Source organism: Sciurus vulgaris (genome assembly GCF_902686455.1).
Source record: "Sciurus vulgaris genome assembly, chromosome: 7".
Lineage (NCBI taxonomy): Eukaryota > Metazoa > Chordata > Mammalia > Rodentia > Sciuridae > Sciurus > Sciurus vulgaris.
This window is the reverse complement of record NC_136467.1, coordinates 7,824,086-7,837,049: the sequence shown is the minus strand read 5'-3', so window position 1 is coordinate 7,837,049 and position 12,964 is coordinate 7,824,086. Positions and strand designations below refer to the sequence as shown.

The following is a 12,964-nucleotide window of genomic DNA, read 5'->3' as shown; positions in this document are numbered from 1 at the left end:
TTCATGTAAAAGAAGTAATTTGCAGTTTATCTTTGTCAGGTCTGAATTGCCAGCCTCACCATTTTTGTGCTTTGGTGCCATTATTAAGCGAAATGAGGGCCACCTGCACAGACACACTGCAATACTGCACAGTGCCTCTGATAAACCAGATGCTGCTGAGTCACTGGCAGGTGGGTAGTGTACACAGCATGGATACGGTGAGCGGAGGGATGATTTGTGCCCTGGGTGGGATTGTGAGATTCCATCAGGTTACTCGAAATGTTTCATTATGGATTCTTCCACTTAATACTTTCAGACCATGTTTGACCACAGAAAATGTCAAATTGCAGATACGTGGAACTACTGTAACCACATTAAAAGATCAAGTGGGGAAAACGCTTAGCAAATGAGGGGGATAAAAAGGAATTGTGTAGCCTGGAAAAGGCACTGGTCAGCGAGGCACTGCAATCACCCTTCCTCGTGATGAGACGGCAGTGACTCCCTTCACAGCCTGGGTGGCAACAGTGCCGCCTGCTCCGGCCTCAGCACCCTGCTGAAGGTTCTGGCCAGCGTCCGGGCTTAATATAGGAAAACTGGAAACAACACTGTCATTGTTCACAGGTAGCATGACACACCACAGAGAAAACGAAGAAGAATCTATGAAGCATTAGGAATAATAAAACCAAAATCAACTGCATTCCTATATACCTGCAACCACACAAAACAACGTAATGTCATTAAACATTCCATTTAAAATAACAACATACATAAGATACCTAAAAGTAAATTAGATATGTTAAAATAAATCTGAAGTTGGCAACATTTGTGGAGAAAAATCGTAAAATTTTACTGAAATATTAGAGAAGATTAAGTTCATGTATCGATAAAGGATACTCACGGACAGGTTTTATATGACAAAGATATTAATTCTTCCAATATTGATTCATCGATCTAAAACAATTCCAATAATCCCAATAGGATTTTGAGAGGAAATCGATTATGCTTCAGAGCCTGGGCCCAAGAACTACTAACACACCCCTGGAGAGGAAGAAGAAGTTGGGGAGACTTGCTCTTCTGGGTATAGAGGGTCTAATGGGTCTCGCCAGGGTGCGGTGGATGCAGGACGGGAAGTTAATGGAGAAGATAGAAGAGTTCTGGGACCCAGTGGTCTCCCCAGAGACGGACGGCCCACAGATGGAATGGCGAACCACCCGGGGGAGGAGAGACAGTTCCTTACCACCTGCGCAGTGCAAGTCTGATGGGCAGCCAGTCGAATGTCAAAGGCAAGCCCCGGGGACTCTGGGAGGGTGAGGCCTGGGGTCCCTTGTGGGCGCATCTCCTGAGCAGCAGCGCCACAGGCACGGGAGAGAAGACTGAGGCATCCGGCCTTGCCCAACAGCGCAGCACCCTTTCACCTAAAGGCGTCAGAGGGTAGCGAAAACCACGTCACAACCCAAAGAAGAGATTTCCCACTCTTGGGACTGATGCATATTAGTATCCAGAATAGATAAGAGGAAACCAACAACCCAGCTGAGAAACCACAAGCAGACTTTTCACATAAAAGGAAGCACAAAGGCAAACAGGTGAGAGGGCGCCCCACCTCCTTAGCCACCCGGGAAGCACACACTAAGACCATGAGATGAAAGAGCTCCCCCTCTAACTGGCAAAGGGACAAAGTCTGGCAACACCAGATATGCACTGTGATACCAGGTGTTATTGAAGATGTGCATTGACAGGACATTTCTGACACTAGGTAGGAGTGTAAACAAACCTTCCAAAACAACTTAGACTTCTATTACAGTGGGGACTGTTCCCGCATCTTGTGGCTGGGCAGCTCTATTTCCAGGCTTGTACTCTGTGGAAACGCGCACACAGGCCCTGGGGATAGGCACAGTTGTTTAGAGAAGCAGTGTTTGTAAAGCACAGAAACAGAAGGCGACCCCAATTTCAGTCAACAGGAGCATGTACTGAAAAATCCCCTCTGGTTCCTGTCATGCATCGTGAGGAACCAGAGCTATTGCAATGATGCAAACACAGACCACATTCCGCCTGGAGAGCAGGATGGGAGCCGCTCTTCTTCAGAAGGATAGTTCAGAAAGGGTTCTGCAGGTTCCTCAAGAAGTCACTCTGCAATTCAACGGTGACCGCTGCTCTTGGGAGTGACCACCAGGAGGCACCCTCCAAGGGGCTTCTGTCTTCTCCCTCCCTCTCTCCCTTTCCCTGCGTCCTTGCGTCCCATTCCAGGGTCACTTCCCAAATAAGCTACCTTCCTAAGAGTGAGTGAAGAAGCACTTTAGGGAAAACTACATACAATATACTATTTTTATGAGTTTCAGAAATGTCCTTTCAGCAACAGAAAGGGATGAGCCGTTTGCACATGCACCAACCTACGTGACAAATCTCAAAATAATCATACTGAGTGGATGAAAAGAAGATGTGTGGTTCAACTGCGTTTTCTAGAAAAAAGAAATTAATCTGTGTTGATAGAAAGCTGACCAGTGGTGTCCTGGGGACAGTGGGGGGGGGGGACACAGGGGCATGAGGAAACTTTGGGGGTGATGGATACATTCATTTTCTTGATTATGGTAATGATTTCACAAGTACATGCACATGTCAAAACTTACCAAAGTGTAGACAAATATGGTAGTTTACCATTGCATGAAAATTATGCCTTGTATTAATCAGGGCTCTCCGGAGTAGGCAAACCAGAAGAATATCTGCCTATCTGCAGCTACGTGAGAAGGGCCTTGTCAGGGAATTGGCTTGCGCCTTGCAGAGGCTTAGCAGTCCTCTGAGAGGCTGTGGTAAGCCAGAGACCCTGGGATGCTGGTGGCGAGGCTCAGTTTAAGTCCAGAGGCCTCCGGTCCAGGAATGCCAGTGGTGTAACCCTTAAACCAAGGCTGAAGGCCCCAGGACCCGGGGGCTGCTGTTGCCAGTCCCGGGGTCCAAAGGCCAGAGAGCCTGGAGTTCTGACTTCAAGGGCAGGAGAAGGTGACGCCCCGGTTCCTGGAGAGAGAACCCACCTTTCCTCTGCCTTTGAGCTCCAGCCCTTGCTGGTGAACAGTGCTGTCCACATGGGGCGAGGCAGCCCTTTCTCAGTCCATCAATTCAATGCCAGTCTCCCCGGAAACACCTTGGCAGACTTGCCCAGAGATCATACTATCCCGGCATCTCTTAGCCATGGCATGCCTAACCAAATCTGTTTAAAACACTAAGTAAAACTCAAATGAACTTCGTTTAGATATTCATACACACACATGCATGTGGCTGCTTGTATGCATTTGTGATAAGAATCAAAAGCAAAATGTGACATGGACAGAGCTGGGACAGTGACCACCTCTGGGTGGTGAGGGGGTGGATGAGGGACAAATTCAGGAGCGAAGTCTTTAATAGAACCCATGTGTTGTATGCATGCTTTTTAATACATCCAATATTGCTTTTTTTTTTTTTTTTTTGTGCTAAGGGTTGAATTAAGAAGAAAATTAAAAATTACCCCTAACTGCAATTGTAACTCTATTTCTTTTTTAGCTATTTTGGATAAAAGGTTTCTAAAATGTCAATTTTTTTCCTTCTTTCTGAAAGAGTCCATTTAATGTACTCGGGCCTGTTTCTGTGCTTTCTGATTGTTTTATGTACAAAAGTTCATTACATGGTGCTCCAAGATACTGATGGCCTCAAGATGCATGGAGCTGCCTCTGGGTTTTTGCCGTTCCTGAATACCCCCAAGCTGCTGAGCATTTGTGGTTAGTTTCTAGTTTATTTTCTGGTAGATTGTTCTGGAATAATTCTCCCTGCTCCAATGGTCTTGAATTCCTCACATAACCTCTTGCCCACGTCTAATCAGCCATCACTTCTTTCCTCCCTAAATGTCTTGCTTATCTGTCCACTTCTCCCGTCCTCCCACCCGCCCTGGCCCTGGTTCAGATCTTTGCCTGGCACACGCTGCTGATTTTTAGCCTTGCAGCTAAATGTCAGCTCCGTGGGGAGACGCGCCCGGCCAGCTCCGCCTGCGAGCCAGGGCTCCTCCCCTCCTCTCAGGGAGATTCGATCTCACTGTGGGTCATTGCTCGGGTCCCTGCCTCTGTCCCTTGTGAAATCAAATCCCACATCTATGCTGTTCATCTGGTCCCAGTGCCCACAGCGATGCTGGCATTACTCTTCAGCAGCAACGACTGCAAACAAACTGCCAACATGACCCTCTGCCAGCTGAGGCCGGGGCCTGGCGCTCCCCGAGGCGCGCACAGCGCGGTCCTGGGTCCGGCTTCGCGGTGTGGTGGGTTGGAATCGGGACCCTCAACCGCAAACTCAGAGCGGGGGCCTCTGCTCTCTCCTGATGTCCCTGAACCTCACAGAAAAATAGTCACTGAATATCTGTTTGTGGATAACTTGTGACCTTTCTGGGAGGAGAGAGGGCTCAGGAAACGGGCAAACAGAAGGCGAATATGGGCTTTCCAGAGTTCTTTTTATCCAGATGGAAAAATAATAAACATTCTAGTCATGGCAGTAAAGTCCCCGTGAGAAATGGGGTCTGAGGACGCCTCCAGGAAGCCTGGCGCTGGAAAACCAGTTTTGGGCGGGGAGTTCTGGGTCCATGTGGGATCCTGGCAGGGGTCTGGCGGGTGAGCCACTGCTCTTGAGGTGCCTCTGGGCACAAAGCACTTCAGGTGACCGAAGGCCGGGGCTCCGGACGGTGTTGGCCAGTTTCCACAGCACCGTGGACTGCTTGGCAGGATCCACGGCTCTGGCCCACCGGGCACTCTGACAGACGGCTCGGGTTCTGCAGGCTGGTGTGGGTGTCGTTTGATGAGGGGCCAGAGGGGAGATTGGCTGGTGGGGGGCACGGGGCCCATGGACCCGCTGGGCAGGAGGGTGGAGAACAGAGAGGAAAGGAGAGAACAGGGAGGGGACATCTCACTTTTGCTGACCCCATCCTTGAAGATGGGACAGGCTTGAGGAAAAGCACTAATGGGCCAAGTGTGTCATGTCCTCACCAGCCAGCGAAGGTATAGAGCGAGGGGACATTCATGTCACACAAATTGGAACATTTGAGGAGGGCTGGAAAACTGGAAAACTGGAGAGGACGTGGCAAGGACTGCCTCTTGCTCCACCTCTTCCTGCCTCAAAGAGAGCGTTCCAGAGACATCTTAGGGCCCACTCCAGCCCAAGCCTGGCGCTCTCTTCCCAGCTCAGACTTGACCGTTCATGTCCTGAGTGTCCTGTGGGTCCGTTCCTCTGTGGAATTTTACGCCAATGACGATGACATTTATTATCTTTGTAGTTTGACAAGAATGATTCATGATTTAAGAGGAGTGAAACTGTGTGGCAAAAGATGTCGTTTTTCAAGTCACTTTTGATTCCAGGACTTAACCGAGGCCACTCAGCAGGCCCAGGTGGTTGTTTCGAAGTGCTTGCAAACCAGGGATCTTGTGCTCACATCTGCCAAGCGAGGAAAGGGGAGGAGAGCTTTGTTCCTGGGGTCTGGTGGCCTTGTCCTTGTTTTAGTCAGCTTGTTCATGGCTGGCTGTGACCAAAACAACCTGACAGGAACAATTTCAGAGGAGGAAAAGCTTACTTGGGGCTCACAGTTTCATGGGTCTCAGTCCATAGAAGGCCAACTCCACTGTTCTGTGCTCAAGGTGAGGCAGAACAGGTGGAGGGGATGGCAGAGGAAAGCAACTCAGGAGTTGACAATCAGGAAGCAGAGACTCAACAAGGACAGAAAAGGAGCCCCACAGTCTTGCCTCCAGGGCCCCCTCCTCCAGCCCCAGCCTGCCTGCCCACAGTTACCACCCGGGGATCTGTTCAAGTGGATTGACCTGCTGGTTAGGTCCCGGCCCCATAACCCAGGCATTTCACCTCTAAACTTCCTTGCATTGTCACAGGTGAGCTTTTGGGGGACATCTCACGTCTAAACCATAACAGTTCTCATTATTGAGGCTTGTGGGAGATAAATAACAACTGTATGTTTTGTTTAAAATGCTGGCATTGGGTTTAGGAGGCACTTACATCAGCCTTGCCTTAGCCACTCACAGGACGCCCCCCTACAAAACCAGCTGGTGAGCCCCATGTGCTGATAGGTGGCCACGTTCCAGCCTGCTCCCTGCCTGCAGACACCCGTTGAGTTCCAGGCTGGCTCAGAGTCAATTGGATTTCCCCCAACTCTGTTTTCCCTCATTGGACTTGCTATTTTATAACCTGATTTGATTACTTATTATGTAACCCGATGAAATATGAATGTAAAAATGTTTCACTTTTATTACAATTTAAGTTAACTACTTTCTTAAAATTCAATAAATATGAATCACTAAAGGTATTGTCTGAGTCCATTGTGAATAACTCAAATGCAAAAGAAAAAGTACTGAAAAGCCCTGTGGTCTTGGATTAAGAATGTGTCCAAGTGTTTTTAGTTTTAGTTCTGCTTTTAAGAAACCCAAATTGTAAATCATAAACAAAAAGTCAATGTGACTTAAGAAAGAACTTAAAAAAAAAAGAAAGAGCTCATAAGAGCTCATAAGAAAGAGCTCATAGAGCTATTATTGCCAGACTTACATTTAAAGAAAAAAATCTTTGTCCTTTGTTGATGACAAAGAAATATATATATTTTAAGCTGAAATTGAAATAACATTCCTTTCTGATTAAATGGGCTTTGTATAAGAGGACTTCTCCCAGCGTGTCTTGAAAGCTGAGATTGGAGTCCTCTGTTGGCCTGCCATTCTCAAGTCCCCTCTCAGAATCTCAACAGAGACAGGCTGCTGGGAGAACAGGCCCAGGTTCCCAGGTTGCAGGGAGAGGGGCCTGCGCATCTCAGGGCCGTGGAGAGGAGTCCTTCAGGCCACATCTGCAGGGCTCTGAGTGTGAATTGTTATTCTTTCTGAAGTCCCACCTTTTTATCTGCCCACTTGCCAGCTCGCCTGCTGGGAAAGTATGTTTGATTCCAGGCACACAGAAGTGAAACAGGTTTAGAATTTGAAGACACCGCCTTCCTGGGTTCTGATTGTTTCTTTACTCCAGTGGTCCCTCAGGTCATGCATGTCACCGGCTCCCTGGGTTCTTGTGCGAGATCTCCATCAGAAGAATCAGACACAGACAATGTGATAGCACATGACTTTGCTGGGCCTTCTTGATCCAGCAGAAGGGACACGGCACTGCCCAAGAGTGTCAAGGCCTATCTGGACACTGTTGCTCTCCCATGCCGATGCCGTCCCCTGTGTGGGCATGTCGGCCTGTACTGTGGGTGGGCTGCTGCAGCTGATGCGTAGACGCGTCCTTAAGAAGCAGGAGAGAACTGTAATCAGAAGAGTAATGGGGTCAGGTCCTGGGACCGCGCTGTATTGGTGACTCCTCAGCAGTTCTGGTTTTGATGCTGTCTGTCCTTGGGGAGTCATGGAGGCACCTGGCTTTGCTGATGCACCTGGTTTCTCAAGCCACCGATAAGACCGGTAAGACCACTGGAGAGATGTAAGGGAGAGGGCGGGGAAAGGCGCAGAGTTTGCTCTTAACAGCTACCAGAGTCGAGGTTCCTGGAGTGCATCTGCCCTACATTTGCATTTGCAGCTACAGACAATACATAACAAATTGGGCAGGGCCACGTGCCAATAAAACTTTATTTGAAAAACAGGCAGAGGACTGGGTTTGGCTGGGGGCTGTAGTTTACTTACCCCCGTGCCTATTGCAAGAGATCTTGGCTGAGGGAGGGATCTGTCAAGTCTGTGACGGTGCAAGTGTGCTGGTATTCTTCTGGGGGGAGGAATGGTGGGTTTGCTCAGATTTTTCAAAGGCACCCTGACGCATATCTTTGAAATGCGGCACTATTAAGAAATAGCTCTTCTGGACCCCCATAGCATTACATTTTTAAAGAATAATGTATTTATTTGTAACCATATTTTTAAAAACTTAATTTTGAAATAATTATAGGTTCACAGGAAGTTGCAAAGGTAACACAGAAAAGTCCCTGATGGCCTTGACTCCAGATGGTTAAAGCTTAATTACAGACATCACGGAACAGGAACAGGCATTGGCGTGATGTGTGGCTCTAGCCCAGTATCATTTTATTTCATGTGCAGATTTACATGGCCACCTCTATACTCACCCACTAATCTTTTTTCCAACTCCACAGAGTTCATTTTGAGAGTAACCTTTCTGGACTGCTTTTATCACTCCCATAATGCCCTTGAGCTCCTCTCCTGTTGTGGGTGTATGGGTGTATGGGATCCAGCTGTGGCTGAGGGGTCTCCTTGGCCTGGGTATAACAGTTAACCACTCACCACGTCATAAGGAAAGTCAGACACAGTGAAATGTTAAAGAGTTTAAGTGAATAATGATTCATGGATTAGGCGGCTCCAAATCAGAAGAGATGGGAGCTCAGTGAAGACTTGTAAGGGACAGGCTCATGGCGTGAGGGCACGAGTAACCCGAAGGAAGCATTGGACTGGTCATGGCTGCAAAATTGCTTTATTTGATCCAGCCCTTTGAAAAGTCCCTGGCTGCATAATTATAAGTCCGTTGGCTGCTGCTGGTTAGTTGAGCTTAAGTTCTGGTTTTGATGCAATCATTTACCAGTTCAAGTGAAATTTCATTTATATTTGCAAGTGGAGCAAGATCAAGGTCACTAGTGAGGCCTCGCTGGTTTTGTCTGCTTGGATAGCTCAGGCCCAGTCATTTCACTTCACTTTGTAGCCTACTGAGGAATATTTGGGTTGTTTTAAGCTATCATGAGCAATTGTGTGTGGGATTTTTGTGGACGCTTACATTTCTCTGGGACCAAAGCTGAGGAGTTCAGTGCTGGGTCATAAGGTAAGTGCATTTTTAGTTATTTAAGACACCTCAGAACTGTTTTCCATGGTTAATCATTTAGTTTTAAAGGTAAGTTGACCATATGACACAAACATGTTTATGAAACCATAAAAACACAATGCCTACAAAAAAGTCTAAAATCCCTCCTTGTCCACAGTCCGGGCCCAAAACTCCCCTCTCTGGGCCGGCGAGTAGGTGAGCATCCCATCTTTCTCACGCTGGTATTCTCAAACTCTTCTTTGGCTATCTTTCTGCAGAGCATCTGTAGACCTTCTTCCTTCCTTTCAGACTGATGAGTGGATACAGCATGGTTTAAACATTCCTCTTATTTGTGGACTTTGGTTATTTCTTATTTTTGATGTCACCCATAAGGGATTCAACACATATCTCTCAAACGTTTCTCAGTGTATGTTCGTATATTTCAAGGATAGATAACTGAGGTGAAATAGTAAAGTCAGAGGTGTACATTTGTGACACTGAGGAACACTGCCAAACTGTCTTCTCAAAAGAATGCCTCAATCAATATTCTTTCAAAAATATGTGAAAGCTTCCTTATACCCTTTTCCATACTCAATAATACTATTTTACTATATTTTGTTAATTTTACTAATGAAATGAGTGAAAATTTTTGTTGTTTTAATTTGTATTTCTCTAACAAAGAGGATGCACATCCTTTTTATAACTTACTTGACCATTTCTGTTATCTTTCATAAATAATTATTCTTATTCTTGAATAATTCCCCCCATTTGATAGACTTTTCTTCATTGATTTTCAGTACTTCTTTATTTCTTTTGCTTATTAGTCCTTTGAATATTTTTTGTATGGTGCAAATGTTTTTCCACATCAGCCACTCATCCAGATTTCCTCTTTGCATGTCTGTGTGTGCAACACCATTAGCTTTATTTCAATCTCGTTTTGTGTAGTCAAATGCAGTCTTTTGCTTTCTCTCTCTTGGATTTTGTTCTCAAGAAGTTCTACTTTATTGCCAATTATGGAAATATTCCCTTTTATCTTTTCGAAAATTGTGGGTTTGCAAATTAGAGTCTGCCTCTACAAAAGTCAGGAATTTCTTTTAGGGCCATGATAGGGAGCTCTCTTCTCCGACAATGCCTTGCTTGATATTTTAAAGCTCTAAGGTTCTATAACGTTTTCAGTGAAGTTAGAAATAGCCAGCCCTACCTGAGACTTTGTGGTCACGATTTCCACAAAAGTGATCCAGGTCAATGCTACTCAGCCTCCCAGAGTCCATCTTGGAACAGGCGCTTGATTTCAGGTAACCACAGATAATAATTGAAGTCATGTTCCACCACCCAACACAACGGATAGCACCTCCAGGCCGGTCCTTCTCCAGGGTTGCTGGCTCTTCCACGGACAGTAAGGTCATCCATGTGTTCATTCCCAGTCACATCATGGGACAAACACCAGACTCCCACATTTGGGCATCTAGCTCCTGGGTCTTTCCACACTACCAGGTAGAGTATCGATCAGTGATTGGTCACCGAAAAAGAAACCAGTCCAGGTTTCTTAACTAAGGGCAATGTAATAAGATGCTTCCCTACAAAGTCGTTGTGGGCGGGGAGGAAGGGAGGAAGGCGTGCTAGAGAGCAGAGGGCTTTCCACCAAGGCCAGGGAGTGGTGCTGGCTCTGGCCAGGCCCAGGGGCTTGCCTGTGCTCTGTATCTCAGGGCGGCACCTTGCTGCTGCTGCAGCCGCTGGAACTGTACCGCTGCTCCTGATGCCACAAGGTCCCTGGCTTCTCCCGTGCTCTTCCTTCCTGTCTTTGGCCAGTGCTACCCGCTGGTAGAGCCTCGGAGGAAACCAGGAGGCCAAGGGCTTGGAAATGCAGTTTGCAGGTCTCAACACCTGAGGTTACAGAAAGAATGTAAAGGACGAGTGCAACTTCCTCGGGAAGACGTCTCTGCATGGTTTGGGTGCGTCCCCCAGGTTTCTTGTGTTGGAAACTTGGTCCCCGGCATGGCAATAGGACCTTTAAGAGGTGGGGCCCAGGGGGAAATAAAGAGGTCAGTGGGTTGCTGCCCCTGGAGGGAGTGGGTGCAGTTCGTTGTTCTCAGAGAGCATGACTGTAACAGAGCGAGACCTGCCACTCCCGCTCACTGGCTTCGTGCCTCTCCGCGTCACTGCTCCCTCGAGTGTGCTCCTACCATGGTGCCATCTTAGATCTTGTGATGCGGGCAGCGGGGACACCAGCCAGAACTGGTGCTGTGCTTTCAGCCTCCAAAGCTGTGAGCAAAACAGACCTCTTTTCTTTACAGAGTACTCAGCCTCAGGAATTTTTTTATAGCAATGGAAAAGTGGACTAATATACAACTAGGAGATGTGCTTCCTCAAAGTGTGGGGAGAAACCAAAGAAGGATAGCTTAGGATCCAGGAGATAGACAGGGCATCCAACATAAGAAAGAGGCAGTGGGCATGCTCGGGAAGGGGAAAGGAGAGCCAGGCAGTAGCTCTGCTGCAGGCCTGAAGATTCACCAGCCAAACAGAGTGGGGAGACCCGTGGTCCAGGTGGGAGGGCTCTCGGGTGCAGCGGGTGGGGGAAGAAAGAAAAGAAACCAGTGTGGGATGCGTGTGAACACACTGAGAGCACAGGCACTGTTCTGCCAGAGAGTTTGGGAAGAATTACTAATGAATACGTGGGAAACGAGGCACAGCTGGAGCAGTGGCACGGACCTGTAATCCCAGTAGCTCAGGAGGCTGAGGCAGGAGGATCGCGAATTCTAATTAGTGAGGCCCTATCTCTAAATAAAATATAAAAAGGGCTGGGGATGTGGCTCAGTGGTTAAGTGCCCCTGGGTTCAATCCCCAGTCCCCCTCCCCCTCAAAAAAAAAAAAAAAAAAAAAAAAAGAAAAAGAAAAAAGAAAAGAAAACAAAGCAATAAAAACAACCACAAATAGATTCAGGAAGGCAGAAAGTCATGAACAAAAGACAGCATAATCATAGGACTCTGGCTCAGCTGTCAGTAACAGCCACAGCAATGTGAATAATAAAAATGTGATACAGCAGTTTGAAGGTAAGAGAGAAGTATTGTTTTGGGAAGAGTGGAGAGGTGAAGAGAGGTACATTTTCTTTTTTTTATTAAAAAGTCAATAGATACTGTATAAGAAGAAAGATCAAGAATATTTACTAGGCCAAAAAGTTATCATCTGTGATTTTAATTATGCCAGCCATGTGCTGTGCTGAGCTCTGCTAAGCTCTGAAGGTTGGTTTTTACCCGGCAGTGCTACAAATTCTGCTGGCCATAAGTATGGAAGGTGTACATGTGCACTGATCTGGCATAGGTACAGAAGGACTTGTTGACAACTCGAGCTGTATTCTGAATCTTTTATTTGAATTTCCCTTCTAGTCTAACTTAGATAAAAATCAATGTATTCAAAAATTTCTTCACCTATGATCCTGAAAGCCCCTATTCAAAATTCTTGATGTACATTCTGGGCCACTTAATATTGTTTTTTGTGTTTAATTTCTTTAAGAAAACAAAATCTCTTCTCCCAACTCCATTGTTTTCCGATCTTTTCTATTTGGTTTCTCTTGCCCACAGTTCTCCTGTGTATTTTGGTTTGATGTCATGGTGGGAAAGGAATCAAGTAAAGGAATACAAAGATAGAAAAATAAAATTCCAGCAAACCAGTGGCTATCACCCTGGGAATGCTGGGAACAGAGCGGCTCAGCAGGACGGTCTGAAGGTTGGTTTTTACCCGGCAGTGCTACAAATTCTGCTGGCCATAGTCTACATGGATGACGGAGCTGAACTGCCGGGTTTCCAGGTGAGTGAAGACATCCCTGCTTCTGGCTTTGGCATCATCGAAACCAGGAGGGAGCAGCTCTCTCCTTAGTTCAGTGGGACGTCTGATTTCTTGACCTGGAGGTAAATCACTTTTTCTGTATTTTTCCTTACTCTGTAATAAGAAGCAAAATTGGAGAGGGGAGAAAGAAATTACGAGGAGGCTTAACACCAAAATAAAGTGGATCATAAATAACATAAAACATCAGTATAGGATTTGTCCAGGATTAGTTTCACAGCATGTTGAGTGGTGATTGTCATAAAAAAAAAAAAAAAAAAAGGATGGAGCTTTATCAATAGCTAATACAGTGGGTGTTTTAATGGGTAATTAATGGGTGTTCTGCCTTCCTCTGTAATAGAGAATGCAAGTAGAGACTAAATTTAACTTTAAA

The 12,964-nt window shown here is 46.5% G+C and overlaps 1 protein-coding gene across 1 annotated transcript in view; it reads right to left on the bottom strand.

The window, feature by feature from the left end:
• Positions 1–12,369: 12,369 nt before the first annotated feature.
• LOC306665243 (solute carrier family 22 member 2-like) overlaps positions 12,370–12,964 on the bottom strand; it is a 32,332-nt gene continuing 31,737 nt past the window's right edge. The window contains exon 11 of the mRNA XM_079146592.1: positions 12,370–12,687. Coding sequence (XP_079002718.1) covers positions 12,621–12,687 — 67 coding nt within the window. The 3' untranslated portion in view covers positions 12,370–12,620. The remainder of the gene's footprint in view (positions 12,688–12,964) is intronic.